The following is a 16069-nucleotide window of genomic DNA, read 5'->3' on the forward strand; positions in this document are numbered from 1 at the left end:
TTTATAATGCTTACTTTTCCAGGCCTTTAAAAAAATGTACTGAGCTGGTACAGTATATATGGGAGCTTGTATGTATATATGTTACAGAATGAAATGACATGTATAAAAACTTTCCCATAATGTCCTAATGACAGCTCATGACTCATAAATTCAAATGAACAATCAAACTTAAAATTAATTAATTTATACATTTATCAATATGCCATACCATATGTCTTTGTTAAAGAGCATAATACAAAGTATTTTAGCATAAAAGTACGTATTTTTAATGTGTGACAGCGTCCTGTATCATAACTAAGTCTCTGCCGTTTGTAACAAACCAAACCGTGTGAAAATCGGGGAGTTATGGATTATTGCCCCGTGTGAATGTGTGTGAATGTTGGTGGTGGTCGGAGGGGCCGTTTGGTGCGATATGGCAGCCACGCTTCCCCAGGGCAGCTGTGGCTACAAACGTAGCTTACCACCACCGGTGAGAATGTGTATGAATGAATAATGGTCTCTGTAAAGCGCTCTGGGTGCCTTGAAGGGTGCTATATAAATCCAAGTCATTATTATTATTATTGTAGTCGGGGATACACCTTCCTCAGTAGAAATAAATGCACGGGGGGCGCATTGGAGACCTATCCAAGATGGCGGCCGCGCTGAACGTCAGCTCCAATAGGCAGCGTCAGTCTATGAGGCGTCTACGTATATATGTCTACGGCTGTTACGGGCGCGTGTTGATCTGGGCATGTGCAGTCCTCGCCCCTCCCCCCGTGGGGGTTTCCCCCGTGCGTGTCAGTGTGGCCTGAGTGCTTTTAGGGGCTTATTTGTGCAATTTCCTCTAGAGTCATTCTCCTGCTGTGGGGTTTGGTCTGAGAGCAGCGCTGGGAACGGGGCTTTTACTGCCACAACGCAACCAACTGCTGCAATAGAGGCTCCCTTATACTCTGACAAATGCTTTATGCCCCAACATTTGGTCTTGAGAACTCTTTAACTCCTCTTAAAATGTGTCGTGCCAAATCAGGCTCCTATTTCCTTACTTAATGTAAGTACCAGATGCCTAGCGGGTAACAGGATACAAGGAGACAGTTTCTAAAAATTTATGACAAGGCACAGCTCAGAATTTTACAGATGTATTGATTTATCTTTTTAGCAATTTGATCAGTTATTTATGTGCGCCCCAACTTTGCTGTATTTCTGTCACAGACCTAATTTACACAGATTACTTAGAATCACTGAGCGCTCAAAGTGCTTTATGTTACTGGTCATCTATTTATAAAGCGGCTCGTACTCTTAACGTGGAGCACATTTCACTATGCACACGTTGGTGATTACATTAGCGGCAGCGGGAGGGCAGGGGGGGGTTGAATATCTTTTCCACTGACCTGTCTGTGCTTGTCCCCTGAAGTATTTCGCCTGGTCCAGCACCAGTGGACGCCACCCTGTTCTGACTCATAAAATGATGGATCCCGGTATGGACGGCCATCCTCGTGACTGCAACAGCCACGACTGACGTGTCACACAAAAAAAAAACTTTCTTTAGTCAAGAAAAATGTTCTTACTCCCAAGGACAAAGACATTTTTGAGAGTTTGGACTGGATTTCTGGACTATGCTGCTTCTGCCAAGCTGTTTGTGCATCAGATGGTCCGGGCCATAGTGGGGCTGGTGAATCTTTAGTTAGTTAGTTTTGCTGAACAATGTGAGGCAGCAGTTGGACTGAAGAGCAGACGATTGAAAAGTCTTGGTTGACCATATTTATATATATATACAGTACTGGAGTTGAGGGGGGATGAGGGGGGATGGCATCCCCCCTGAAATAAAAACGGTCAAAATCATCCCCCCTGTAAAACTGCCACCCCCCCTTTCCATCCCTTATGTCATTTCATCAATGAATGTGGTTTTACTGCTATTTCAACATTTAGAGTCATCACCAGAAAAATAACCTTTTTGACAATTTTCACTTGTTTCAAGTAAATTTTCACTTGAAATAAGTAGAAAAATCTGCCAGTGGGACAAGATTTATCTTCGCATTACAAGCAAAAAAATATTGTTCCACTGGCAGATTTTTCTACTTATTTCAAGTTAAAATCTACTTGAAACAGGTGAAAATTGTTGTCTTTTCCAGTGACGAGTCTTGTTTTAAGTGTAATAAGATTTTTTTACTCTTTTTTTTTAACTTTTTTACTTTAATCAGCACAAATTATCTGTCCCCATATGATAAAATCCACCATCCCCCCTGATTTTTTTTTTTTTTACAACTCGAGTACTGTATATATATATATATATATATATATATATATATATATATATATATATATATATATTGCAGTGCAGTGTTATTAGTGATATTCTCACTTACAAGGTCTTATAATCTGAGTACAGCAACATTCTACACTTTAAACAACCCTAGTTTTACTAATAGTCGGTCAGAAACGTACATTTTGTGTTGGAGACCAAAGTGACATGATTTGAAGCCCGAGTCGGTGGTGTTGCGTTGGTGCAACCAAGTCCAGGTTGCAGACTTGATTTCACCATCTCAGACACTGAGGAGATCCAGGATCCTCTATAACAACCATCCCACTGAGATAATTGATTACATAAACAGTCAAATATATAACTGATGTTTTTGGCTTTAAGGAGAAATCGGAATGTACCATTTAAGATCCATCAGGATGTTATTTAGGTTTGTGTTTTCTGCCTTGTGGTTTTGTTTACGCTTCAAGGTTCTCGTTCCATGACAGCTATTTATGGTGGTTTAGTGTTTTTTTTTTCTCCTTTTAAAGTCTTTTTCCTAGTTTATTTGCTTCAAACCAAATAATGGAAGCCTGCGTGATGTCCACGTCCTTTTTGTGCACATTTCAAGTTTACTGCAGATTTCCATCAGTTCCAGTGTCACATGAATCTGTATGATTTTGAGAAGCTTAAACGTGCGCTACGTAGATAAGTGCATGAATGCAGCTCCAGCAACCGCCTCTGAATAATAAGAAAATAAAAAAGAGGATGCCCAGCTATGTGACAGCTCTGGTCGCTGGCGTTAATGCAACAAACACAGGCTAACTGGCTGTGAGGAGCGGGATTCATGGAGTTTATGTGCAGCGGAGGAAACAGAAACACCGGCTGTCAGGTCACATCACCTCACTAGCTACCCTTACCCGTGCCTGTGTTGTTGTTATTAACTGAACTCTCTTTATTTCTCTCTCGCTAGGTGGCTCAATGGCCCTAAAAGGAAGAGGAAGAACAGCCAATGTTCCGTGAAGAGTATGACTGGTGAGTGGATCCTCAAATTCTGGTATTTAAGGTTTTCCTGCTTCCTCTGTGATGGAGGGTAAACGCTCTTCAACCTGTTGCATGAGACCTCCGGTGTATCTTTAAATACAGTAATCCCTGGTTTTTCGCGGGGGTTATGTTCCAAAAAGAACCCGTTAGGGCTGGGCGATATGGACCAAAAGTCATATCTCGATATTTTCTAGCTGAATGGCGATACTCGATATATATCGATATTTTTTCTGTGCCATAATTGGGGTTTCCCCCAAAGCATTACAGCATAGCATCTCTGTTAGCTTCATTTTTTTCTGAGGCAAACCCTCAAAAAAACAGTCCGTTTTAATACAAAGCCTCGTGCCAAATGTCACACAGGTTCCTTTATTAACAGAGGTCTGCACAATATCAAAATGTATAAAACAAATGAAATAAAAATAAACTGCCTGCATATAGAGAATAAAAATGCTTCTTGAATAAAATAAAACAAATATCCCTTTCCTACATAACAATTAAATTAAAATACACTGTGCAATTAATACAATGTAGACAGTAACAGGCAGACTTTTCCACTGAGGTTGACAGTTGTGCAAATAACAAAACATGTGTGCAAATCTCAAATAAAACATTCAAGTCAATTTGTCACAAAATAAGCTATATCAAAATCATAATTTTTTTTTTTAAATCGATATAAACGATATTGTCTCGTACCATATCGCGTTTGAAAATATATCGATATATATTAAAATCTCGATATATCGCCCAGCCCTAGAACCCGTGATAAGTGAAATCCACAAAGTAGCAACCTTTTTATACAAGGCTTCAAATTGTGGAGATCAGCCCCGCCCCACCGTGACCCGAGTAATTGGATTTGAATGGGATAAAATGAAAAATTATTTTGAAAAAAAATACAATAAGTACAGTAGGACAAATTGTTACTGGCGTGTATTTGTCTTTTTATGGATCAGGCTGGAACTATGCAGGCTATTTACACCCATGGTGTAGGACAGGTGTGTTTTTCCGAGAAAAGAACATAGTTATGGGTAGTTTTTGTTGCTCTTTTTTCTTCTGGGCAAAAAGATTCGTATAAACCGACATGCCACCATGGATTATATCTGAGAACTGTAATGAACGATTCATCAAAGGGTCCCGTTCTTGAGCTGCTGCTGAAGTTCATTGGCCGTTCTCAGCATTGTTGCGAAGTGACCAACGTTATTGACACAGGAAGTGAAGAAGTGGGGAGACTGATTAGCCAATCAGAATGCAGAACACGATGCACAATGCAAATCCGTGAAGCAGCAAAACGTGAAAGGTGAACCGCGTTATAGCGAGGGATTACTGTAGTTGTAATGGCTTTAAAAAATTGTCATGCCCATGTTAGTGGATCGTAGCGACGGGTTCACATCAGCGTGGTTCTGGTGTACCGTATGTTTTCATCTGCTATGAACACACAGAGGCCTCTGCTCTGCTTGCCTTGGTGTCAGATGCTGTTTGCTGTGGAGGTGACAGCTCCCCGGGGATCAGGACCCAGGCGTGCGAGGGGAGAGATATTAAGAGGGATGTGGTGGGAGATACGTTGACATGAAAATATAAGCCCACAGAATAGCAGAAACAAGGCCCCCGGTGCCAGGCCCCCCCTCCGCCCGTCTTGTACAATATTCCACCTGCTACGGTCCATTTGAGCTGCGAGAGTATGACAATATGTCAGTCTTACGGTCACGGTTGCCTGGAGTTGGATTACATCCTCTGTGATGATGTCAGCACGTTCCTGTGGGAGCGAAACCCCCAAGCGTTAAGGTGCAGCGGGGACCTCACTGGTGGCCTGTTCTCCAGCCAGAGCAGCGCAGGAGGGACGACATGCTCAGCTGGACGAACCAGCGATGAGCTGCTGCCACTGACGGAGCTGGGATTCCCGACTCTGAGCTAGTGATGCACCGAAATGAAAATTTGTGGCCGAAACCAAAACCGAAAATAATAATAAACACTTGGCCGAATACCGAACAATACCGAACATGGTTCTTCAGCAGTTTTTCATTTATTTTGCTAATTTTTTCACCATTGCATAAATCAAATACATGTAATTTAGGCTTTTCAAAGAAAAAAATCTTTTACAAAATTACAAGGTAGAAAATATTTATTGAACATAAAAAACTGAAAATTTTTTAATTTCCCAGTATTATGTTGTTTTGGTTCCACCTCCTGGTGAATGTTGGTAAAATTCTTATGGGGTTAGTTTTTGGTTGGCCAACGATTTATGTTTGTGGTTCAACCGTTACGGGACGGAGCGGCCAGGCTATTTCCTTATATTACAACGCCGTTATTAATTGTTCGTTTTTTTCCCACTTATTCCACCGAACACCGAAAGTGTTTTTTTGCCATTTTTGGCCGAACAATTTCGGTTACCGAACAATCGGTGCATCACTACTCTGAGCCTCCTTCAGGAACCTGGACCACACATTAGCTGCGTCCAAAATTACACACTTCCACCCTAATGAGTAGCAAAAACAGTATGTGAGATTTTTTAGAGCGTCCGAAACATTAGTACGTACACAATAGTATGCGCTATCCATACTCATTCCGGAGAAGTGTATTAGTATGGATTGATGGACACTAGCTAAGCAGAAACTTCACACAATGCAAGGCAGCAGTGTTTGGTTGCTAAGTGCTGCGCAGATACTTAGCAACCAACAAAAATGGAGGATAACATTACCGGTACCAAGCAAAGCTGCAGCAGCAGCACCACCACCATCACGCTACAGTTCAAATGTGAGTAATTAGGTGTGATTTCGCTTTGGTTTCCATAAGATATTAACCAGATGAGTTCATCATTTATCACATTAGTGAGTTTACGAATGAGCTAGCTACAGGCTGCCAATTGTTTTATGGCATAACATTAAGTGAGAGGGAGTGAAATACTATTACGTGAATTTTTTACTATGGTAACAACTCCCCCTCCCAACGGCAGGAAGTTCCGTGTGCGCTCTGAGTAGTACGTCCGAATTAATGCACACTACTGGTATTTACTCAAAAGTGTGCCGATACTTTTTGAGTAGTATGGCTTTTCGGACGCACTGATTCACCTGGACTCGGCCACCTCGGGAAGCTGGACGAACCAGCGATGAGCTGCTGCCACTGACGGAGCTCAGAGGCCGGACTCTCAGGCCACGTTTACACATAGCCGGGTATTTACAAAAACGGATATTTCCCCCTCTACGTTTTGAAAAATACCATCATTTACACGAACCCTCAGAAATACGCTGTTAAGGGGCACTATGAACATGCCAAACCTACAGGTGGCAGTGAAACGAGAAGCATAAAATCATGCTAGCCAATCGGAATCCTGGAAAAAAAACGTCAACAAATGACACGAGTTACTTCCAGTTACTTCCAAGATGCCACGAGAAGTGGAGTTACTTTTAAGTGTGACGTTAGAATATAAAACAAGTGAAATGAAAGAAAATACTGACGGTGGCCAAACAAATTGTAAACACAGGTCGCACACAGGATGCTGGTGACGTTTCTGTGACATTCTGAAGCCTAAATGTCCGTTTCCCTCTGTTTACAAGCAAATGTCGGAGACGGAGTTTTTGGCAAATCTCCACTTTTCAGAAATTATCGTTTTCGGTGACTTTGAGCTTTGTTTTCGTGTAATTGAACGGCCAAAACGCATGAAAACACCACTGTTTTTGCTACGTGTAAACGGGGCCTGAGCCTCCTTCAGGAACCTGAACCACACATTCACCTGGACTCGGCCGCCCCGGGAAGACCTCCTTGTCCCGGCTGAGCGGTGCTGGTCGGAGGTATCGGCGGGCCGCTCTGGGAGGGGCGGGCAGCCACAGCCGGAGAGCTGCAGCAGTATTGATTTTGGGCTTGGCCTTCGCACGCAGCCACAGGAGGAGGAGGACGCGCCTGCTGCAGCTTGCCCCGCCAGCTCAGAGCAGCTCACATTCTTCATTCCTGCTGCTCCTCTCATGTTCTTTTATCTCCCTGGCACCCTCCCTCCACATCTTTTCCTTCTTCCTCATCTGGCTGCAGTCTTCTTTCTTCTGCTCACTTGTACTACCTTTTTCTCTGCGAATATATGCTCGTGTGCTTTGCTTTTTTTTTGTCTGCATATATATATTAATGGTTAATACCATGTTGGTAAAAACCTAAGGCATGTATGCTTTTTTAATATAAAATTTTAAAATATATCATATATATTTATTTTATATATATATATATATATATATATATATATATATATATATATATATACAGTATATATATTTTATTTTTTTTGTCTGCATATATATTGATGGTTAATACCATGTTGGTAAAAACCTAAGGCATATGTATATGCATTTTTAATATATATTTATTTTATTAATAAATATATATATATATATATATGTATATATATATATATATATATATATATATATATATATATATATATATCTGAGCTCTGATCATATAACCTTCCGGACTTGAAGTCTAACAGCTACCACACACAGCAGCTCGACTGCAATGCTGCTTCTACCAACTTGGCTCTTGCTCTCAAATTTTGCCCTCTTATTCTGTGGCCCTTTCTCACCATCCTCTTCTTGCACCCCTCCTCCTCCTCCCCCTCCTCTAAAAGGCGTATCGAGGCCAGAAGGCAGAGCCCAACTGACACTGCCAGTCACAGCTCTCCCCGTGCCTCCTTGCACAGCCGAGCACACGACGCTGCACAGATTTTTAATGCACCGTATGTACAAAACAAATGACATATTTACAGCTGCTATACATTTTTGATGTGTCCACCCTTTAAAACAGCAACGTTTAGAGTCACGTCGGGTGGGCTGTTGCAGGACACTGAGATCCTATTGCAGCTTTTTTCAGGCTCTTCTGTCTGTTAATGTAATCTTAGACATCCTCCAGCAAATGGGACATGCCTCTTTTTTCTCTCTTCCTCCTGTATGTTTGGGGTTACTTCGTGGTTCAGAGGATACCAGCCAATCTAGTCATCTCCCGGGCTGAGCTTCCTCCCAGGGCTGTCCTTTCTCAGTGGCTGGAACGTGCATATGCGTGCAAAGATGTGCGAGCAGCTCTGTTTGTGTGCACTTGCACCCGAACACCCACACAGACTTTATTTGTGACTTGCAGTGGACCATCTCCTCCTCGCCCTACTTCTCAGCTACGTATACAGCACACAGAAGTGGAGATCTGCTATTTCCTGCGTCTCCGTGGGCACTCCCTCAGCAACCCTGGGCTGGGAGGCCGTATAGAAAAACCAACACACCGCTCAGCTCCCGAGGCTGGGAACCCACTGGTTCCCTTCGGTGTAAACATCCTCCATCAGTCGCCAGACTGCACTCAGTTGAGGAACTTGAAGTTAATAAAGAACTAGGGCTGGGCGATATGGACCAAAAGTCATATCTCGATATTTTCTAGCTGAATGGCGATACTCGATATATATCGATATTTTTTTTCTGTGCCATAATTGGGGTTTCCCCCAAAGCATTATAGCATAGCATCTCTGTTAGCATCTCTGTTAGCATCTCTGTTAGCTTCATTTGTTTCTGAGGCAAACCCTTAAAAAAACAATCAGTTTTAATACAAAGCCTCGTGCCAAATGTCACACAGGTACCTTTATTAACAGAGATCTGCACAATATCAAAATGTATAAAACAAATGAAATAAAAATAAACTGCCTGCATATATAGAATAAAAATGCTTCTTGAATAAAATAAAACAAATATCCCTTTCCTGCATAACAATTAAATTCAAATACACTGTGCAATTAATACAATGTAGACAGTAACAGGCAGACTTTTCCACTGAGGTTGACAGTTGTGCAAATAACAAAACATTTGTGCAAATCTCAAATAAAACATTCAAGTCAATTTGTCACAAAATAAGCTATATCAAAATCAAAAAAAAAAAAAAAAATGTTTTTTTTTTTTTTTTTAAATCAATATAAACGATATTGTCTCGTACCATATCGCGTTTGAAAATATATCGATATATATTAAAATCTCGATATATCGCCCAGCCCTATAAAGAACTGAAGGTTTTTAGATTATCAAGGTTCAATGATTAATTCACCAGTGAACTCATGATGAGGAGAAATTGATCAGAGAGGTAAAGTATCTTATGAAGTATCGCGCTCAGAATTACCACCTGGTTTGTGTACATTTGCATCAAAAACGGGGCCTTTAAATGTGTCTTTAAAAAGCCCACAAACTGTTTAGATGAGCTCACCTCTGACCACATATGCCGGCGAGCAGAGCGCTGCTGCAGGAACAGGAGGGCTCGAGCGCAGCAGGTGAGATGAAGCAGCGTTTTCAGGGGTGGAACCGTCTCTGCAGGGAGATTTAGCAAGTTAGAGTCTGTGTGAGGGAGCTAATGTGCTGAAATTACTACTACTACTACTACTACTGTCATTTAGACCAGTGGTTCTCAAATGGGGGTACGTGTACCCCTGGGGGTACGTGAAGACACTCCAGGGGGTACGTGAGATTTTAAAATATACATATATTTAAAAAGTAGCATCCATGCAAAAATCCTTTAAAAATAAATATTTCATAAATAATTGAGGAAAATATAAGCCTAAATTCATAAAATGAATTTTATCTTCAGGAGTAGGATATTCAACTTATTATCCTAAAACCGCAGAATATCCCCCACACCAGGATGGTTCCACCTAACCCAGGGGTGGGCAATCCTGGTCCTCGAGGGCCGGTGTCCTGCATGTTTTAGATGTTTCCCTGCTTTAACACACCTGATTCTAATTAATCATCGTCATCAGCTTCATCCAGGTCATGCACAATTCTGTTAATGACACAGTCACTTGTATCATGGTGCAATGAAGCAGGGAAACATCTAAAACCTGCAGGCACACCAGCCCTCGAGGACCATGATTGCCCAACCCTGACCTAACCTATCCAATGCCACCTGGCTTCACCTGTCAATCACTTGGACCAACGATGGAGTCGTGGTTGAAGCGTAGCAGCAATATTTTTATGTTTAATAAATCAGTTACTGATGGCACAGTGCTCTGTTTTAGGTCTTTTTTTTACAACCAAAAGTGCTTTGCGCTGGTTAGGGGGTACTTGGCTGAAAAAATATTTCACAGGGGGTACATCACTGAAAAAAGGTTGAGGAACACTGATTTGGCAGACGCTTTTATCCAAAGCGACTTACATCTGAGAGAACAACACAAGCAAAAAATCACATAGGAGGGTACAGCTGGATCAGTGCTGGTCAGACTGCTGAGAGTCCAGTTGGACACAGGTGCTGCCATGCCAGTGCTACAAAATATATATATATATATATATTTATTTTTTTTTTCCTTTTTCTTTAAATAAGAAAGCTACTATACTATATACAAGATGGTGTCTAAGAAGACTTGTCGTAAGTGCATGCATCTTACTAGATGCAAAACTGCTCCTTAAAGAGCTGAGTCTTTAGCTTGCTCTTAAAACTAGGTCCAGACCTGCAGATCAGACAGAGTTTGGTAGGTCGTTCCACCATCGGGGAACAATGGAGGAGAAGAGACTAGCTACTGATTTCACACTACGAGTTGGTGGAAGCACCAGGCGTCTTTCACTGGCTGAGCGGAGCTGTGGAGAGGGAGAATAGCTCTGGATGAAGGAGTGAAAGTAGAAGGAGAGTAGCTCTGGATGAAGGAGTGAAGGTAGAGGGAGAGTAGCTCTAGATCAGTGGTCGGCAACCCAACATAATGAAAGAGCCATATTGGACCAAAAACACAAACAACAAATATGTCTGGAGCCGCAAAAAATGAAAAGTCTTGTATCAGCCTTAGAACGAAGGCAACACATGCTGCATGTTTCTATATTAGTTAGAACTGGGGGAGATTTATTTTCATTATGCACTTTGAGAAAAAAGTCGAAATGTCGAGAAAAAAGTCAAAATTTCGAGAAAAAAGTCGAAATGTCGGGAAAAAAGTCAAAATTTTGAGAAAAAAGGCGGAAATGTCGAGAAAAAATTTGAAATGTCAAGAAAAGTCGAAATTTCGACAAAAAAATCAAAATGTCGAGATTAATGTTGAAGTACAATCTTGAGAAAAAAGTCGAAATGTTGAGAAAAAAGTCGAAATGTCGAGAAAAAAGTCAAAATTTCAAGAAAAAAGTTGAAATATCGAATGTCAAGAAAAAAAGTCAAAATTTCGAGAAAAAAAGAAAAAAAAGTGAAGAAAAAAAGGAAAAAAAAAAAGAAAAAAAAGACGAAAAAAAGGAAAAAAAAGGTCAAACATTTTTGAAAAAGCTCCAGGAGCCAATAGGGCGGCGCTAAGGAGCCACATGCGGCTCTAGAGCTGCGGGTTGCCGACCCCTGCTCTAGATGAAGGAGTGAAGGTAGAGGGAGTTTAGCTCTGGATGAAGGAGTGAAGGTAGAGGGAGTTTAGCTCTGGATGAAGGAGTGAAGGTAGAGGGAGTTTAGCTCTGGATGAAGGAGTGAAGGTAGAGGGAGTTTAGCTCTGGATGAAGGAGTGAAGGTAGAGGGAGAGTAGCTGTGGATGAAGGAGTGAAGGTAGAGGGAGAGTAGCTCTAGATGAAGGAGTGAGGGTATTGAGGAGCCGTTTCGGTAAGTAAATGACCAGGATGTAACTCACCATGGCAACAGGAAAAAGAAGCATCCATTTTAATCCGGCGATGGTAAAAATATAAATGCAAGCCAACACAGACAAACGTGATGAATCAGCTGCCTTTTTATTTCAGAATCATTCTTATTTATTTTAAATGCCGTCACATGAGAGCAAAGACCAGGCAGGTTATAAAACGCCAGCGTTTCATCCGTCAGAAGCTTTTATCTCTTGTTTCCTCTCAGGATGTTGGATAAAAGGTTTCACGAGACACTTTCTCCGGTTCTCCAGAAAACGACCCGTGTTTCTCCGAAGCCTCGGGCTGGATGTGTCGAATCAGCAGAGGAGAAAGAGGTCAATAAGCCATTATTAGTACGTTGTTACCCGGTGAAGTCCGCTCATTCATCATTTGTCCTGAAACCGATGATGGAGCGGGAATCTGACCACTTATTGGTTTGATATGTAGCTTCAGCAGCAACCTGAATGGCCCGGGTCCAGGGGGCGGTGCCTGCAGGGGGCAGCGTGGACCAAACACACGACCATTGCTGCCAAATCAAAGCCAGAGCCAGTGAGGAGGATGCTGAGAGGATGCTGAGAGGATGTCTCAGTTAAAACTAATCAAACATGAATCCAGCGCCGCAGTGATCGTTACTGGACCTCCTTGACGTCCACAGTAGGACTGGGGATCGATTCAAATGTCAAGAATCGATTCGATTCCGATTCTTAAGATTCAGAATCGATTATCAAGATTTGATTCGATCCGATTCGATTAGATTCCGATATTGATTTTGGTTAGTGTTATTAAAACAGTTTTTTGAGCTGTTGCATGAATTATACGACTGTCTAGTTATGCAAAATATTACTACTAGTATTATATTGAGATTAAACAGCAAGTATTGCAGCTAATTATGCTGTAAGGACCAATCAGCTCCCAGAATGCTGATAGAACGGCTTTCAGAAACATCGTGTGGGTCAGAATTATCAAACAGATCCAGGGAGGAAACAGAGACGGATGAAATCGGTTTAATTTTTTCCCACATTCCGTTTTTATTTGTTCCATTTTTGGTCTATTTTGGTTTTTAATTTTTGAGCATTTGGTTTTTAGCATTTTTTGCAAATGTAACCCCAAGACAGTATATAAAGTAATGAAATATAGACAATTTATGGAATTATAACCTAACACTTTAATGTTTTCATACCTTTAAACATATTTAAAGGCAAAAACATGGCATCAGTTATTCTCGTGTCCAACAAAACATTCCTTTTTTGGGAATAAACAAAAAACTAACCAAAAGTTGTAATGTAATGATGAAAAAAAAAAAACATAAATATGTAAAAGAAAAAAAAAACAGGAGACATGTAACCCCTGCCTCTCACCTAAAATAAGCTGGGATAGGCTCCAGCAGACCCCCGTGACCCTGCAAGGGATAAAGCGGGTAAGATAATGAATGAATGAATGAATGAATGAATGAATGAATGAATGAATGAATGAATGAAAAAAAAAACAAAAAAAAATCGATCTTTAGACGTATGAATCGATTTTTAGGAATTAATATGAGAATCGATTTATAATTGGGAAATCGATTTTTTCAACACAGGTCTAGTCCACAGCGCGGCGAAGGACCAGTCCATGATCCCCGTCCAAGGCGTCACACACATTAGTGGGTTTCTGGGGATCTTTCAAGCTCTCTTTGGTCAAGAGATGCTGTGAATGTTTCAGTGGAGGGCAGATCAGATCTCAGATCAGCAGGTGAACTCTTTAGCTCTGGCGGCGCGGAGGTCACGGCGTCTTTCTGACCGTCCAGGATCACTCTTGTTGGGTCTCTCATGCGCTCACCCTCGGCTCATCCTCTGTTGGTGGTTTCTTGATGTCCACGGCAGCTCGGAGGTGAAGGGACTGCATCGCCGTTGATGTGTGACACGGCGCTGTGAGCGAGGCGTCGTTGTCACAGCCGGGACTCCACAGTTGCTCTGTTGCCGATTGCAGGGACAGACGACGCTTCCTTCGGCAAATATTCTTTGAAATGAAATATAAACTGACATTGAACATAAAACTCGTTTTTTAAAGAGGACTGTCTTCTTCAGAGCTGAGGAAGACGTCCAGAGTCTTTTGTCCTTGGGCTCTAGAGACACACATTTAACAAGAGCTTGAGGATCGACAGGACGGCGGGACACGGACAGTAAACCACTGTGAGCAAAACACTGGTTTGGTTGTCATGGTAACCAAACCAGCTACTGTGAGGTTCTGTGAGCAGCGATGCTGAAACCACGGGGTCAAAGGCCATGATCACATCAGTTATAGTTTAAAATGAACACAAAACCAGAAACAGAATCAAAGTCAGTGTTTTAAGTGGGGGCTGAATAACCTTTGGTGTCTTTTAATGGCTGATCTGCACTTAAAGACAGCTGAATTATTATTATTATTACTAAATGCAGGTATTACCGTATTTTCTGGACTATAAGCCGCTACTTTTTTCATAGGTTTTCAACCATGCAGCTTATACAAAGGTGCGGCTATTCTGTGGATTTTTCTTCCACCGCTCGGGCGCTCTAACCGGAATTAGAATAAAAACTAAGACAAAATAAATGCAAAGAAGAATACGCTACTTCTTCTTTAGCAGATAGAAATAGGTAGAAGCAGATTTCAAACAGATAAATAAATAAATAGATACCGGTTATTTTCTCTTGGTTCTGTCCAGTTTTAATCAGCAAAGTTGCTGCCGTGTTAAAAGACACTGTTAGGAAAGGATCTATTTAGGTACAAACATGTACATCATTTACCGTTCAAAATGGTTCTGTACATGTAGTAAATGTCTAATCTAACAACATAAATATTTGCGGCTTGCATATCTTTTTTTTTAAATAGAGCGGATGCGGCTTATATGCAGGTGCGGCTTGTATATCTTTTTTTAATAGTTTTTTAAAAAATAAAGCGGATGCGGCTTATATGCAGGTGCGGCTTATAGTCCCGAAAATACAGTATCTGCTCCAAGTTGTCATCTTTACACTGGTTCCTCCACCCGACATCACGTTAGTCGCACAGTCGTACCACCAGTCTGCAGAAAGAGGGTGGAGTAAATTCAAGCTGCTAGCTCCGCCCGCTTTAACAGCAGCATATAAGCTGTTGTTCTATTGCTATTTTGACTAAAACTTGTCACAGATATTTCATGAAGAGCACAAAAGCAGCCTTAAAGAAAAGAGCACATGCCCCCCCCCCCCTCCCCATGGAGGTGAGGTTTGACCAGATGTCACAGAGGAAAGAAACATTTCCCATCATGTTTTGCCCCTCCAGACCTTCCCTGCTGTGCTGCAGGCCGGGGTACGACAGGGACTAGTGTTGCGTGAAGGTTTGCAGCGACACAAATGAATAACCCTCTGCTGTCCACCTCCTCCACCCCCCCCGGCTTCTTTCTCTTCCAGGGTACATCCCCAGCTACCTCGAAAAGGATGAGCCATGTGTGGTGTGTGGCGATAAGGCCACCGGTTACCACTACCGCTGCATTACCTGCGAGGGCTGCAAGGTACGTACGGCCAGACGGGATCCACTGACCTCAAGACCGCCGTGGTCAGCGGCAGTCGTGCACGCTGTCGCGCACGCTCACGCTCTCCGCTGCCGTGTGATCTGTCGCTCCTAGGGTTGCCAATCCCTGAAAAATAAATAAGGGATACCTCATCAACCCGATTGCCTTCACCCTTCCTGGCGTGGTGAATTTTTTAGCCCCTTTTTTTGTGAGTGAAACTATTTTTTAACCATTTGACTTGAACCTGAATTGAATTAGATGCATATTTTTGAATGCCATGAACACATGGAAAAAAATTATTATACAGCAATTCACTTTAATACAAAATAGCAAAATTAACTGAATAAAATAAGTATCTTTCTTTTTTTTATATATATATATATATATATATATATATATATATATATATATATATATATATATATATATATATATATATATATATATGTTTTTATTGGCAGATTGTTTCCACAATACAGAGCAAAACAGATGAACATACCTTTTTTTTTTTCTCCCTCCCTCTTGGGAATAGCAAAAAATAAATACAAATAAACAAAAAATAAAACAAATTATAACAATAACATTTAAAAAAAAAAGTAAATAAATAAAAATAAAAAGATACTAATATAGTGACATAAAAGTAGTAGTAGTGCAATGACTGTAAACTTAAATAAGAAAATAAAATGAAAACGAAATGGGTTATCTAGAGATTAAATATTATTTCTTATATCAATAATTAGC

The 16069-nt window shown here is 41.1% G+C and overlaps 1 protein-coding gene across 3 annotated transcripts in view; it reads left to right on the forward strand.

Annotated features, from left to right (window-relative positions):
* Positions 1–16069, forward strand: part of LOC133419296 (thyroid hormone receptor alpha) — a 252702-nt gene that overhangs the window by 189958 nt on the left and 46675 nt on the right. For all 3 annotated transcript variants that reach the window (XM_061708380.1, XM_061708381.1, XM_061708382.1), the window contains 2 exons: positions 3189–3250; positions 15228–15328. In XM_061708380.1, coding sequence (XP_061564364.1) covers positions 3189–3250; positions 15228–15328 — 163 coding nt within the window. The remainder of the gene's footprint in view (positions 1–3188; positions 3251–15227; positions 15329–16069) is intronic.

The sequence above is a fragment of the Cololabis saira genome, chromosome 19, assembly GCF_033807715.1.
Source record: "Cololabis saira isolate AMF1-May2022 chromosome 19, fColSai1.1, whole genome shotgun sequence".
Taxonomy (NCBI): Eukaryota; Metazoa; Chordata; class Actinopteri; order Beloniformes; family Belonidae; genus Cololabis; species Cololabis saira.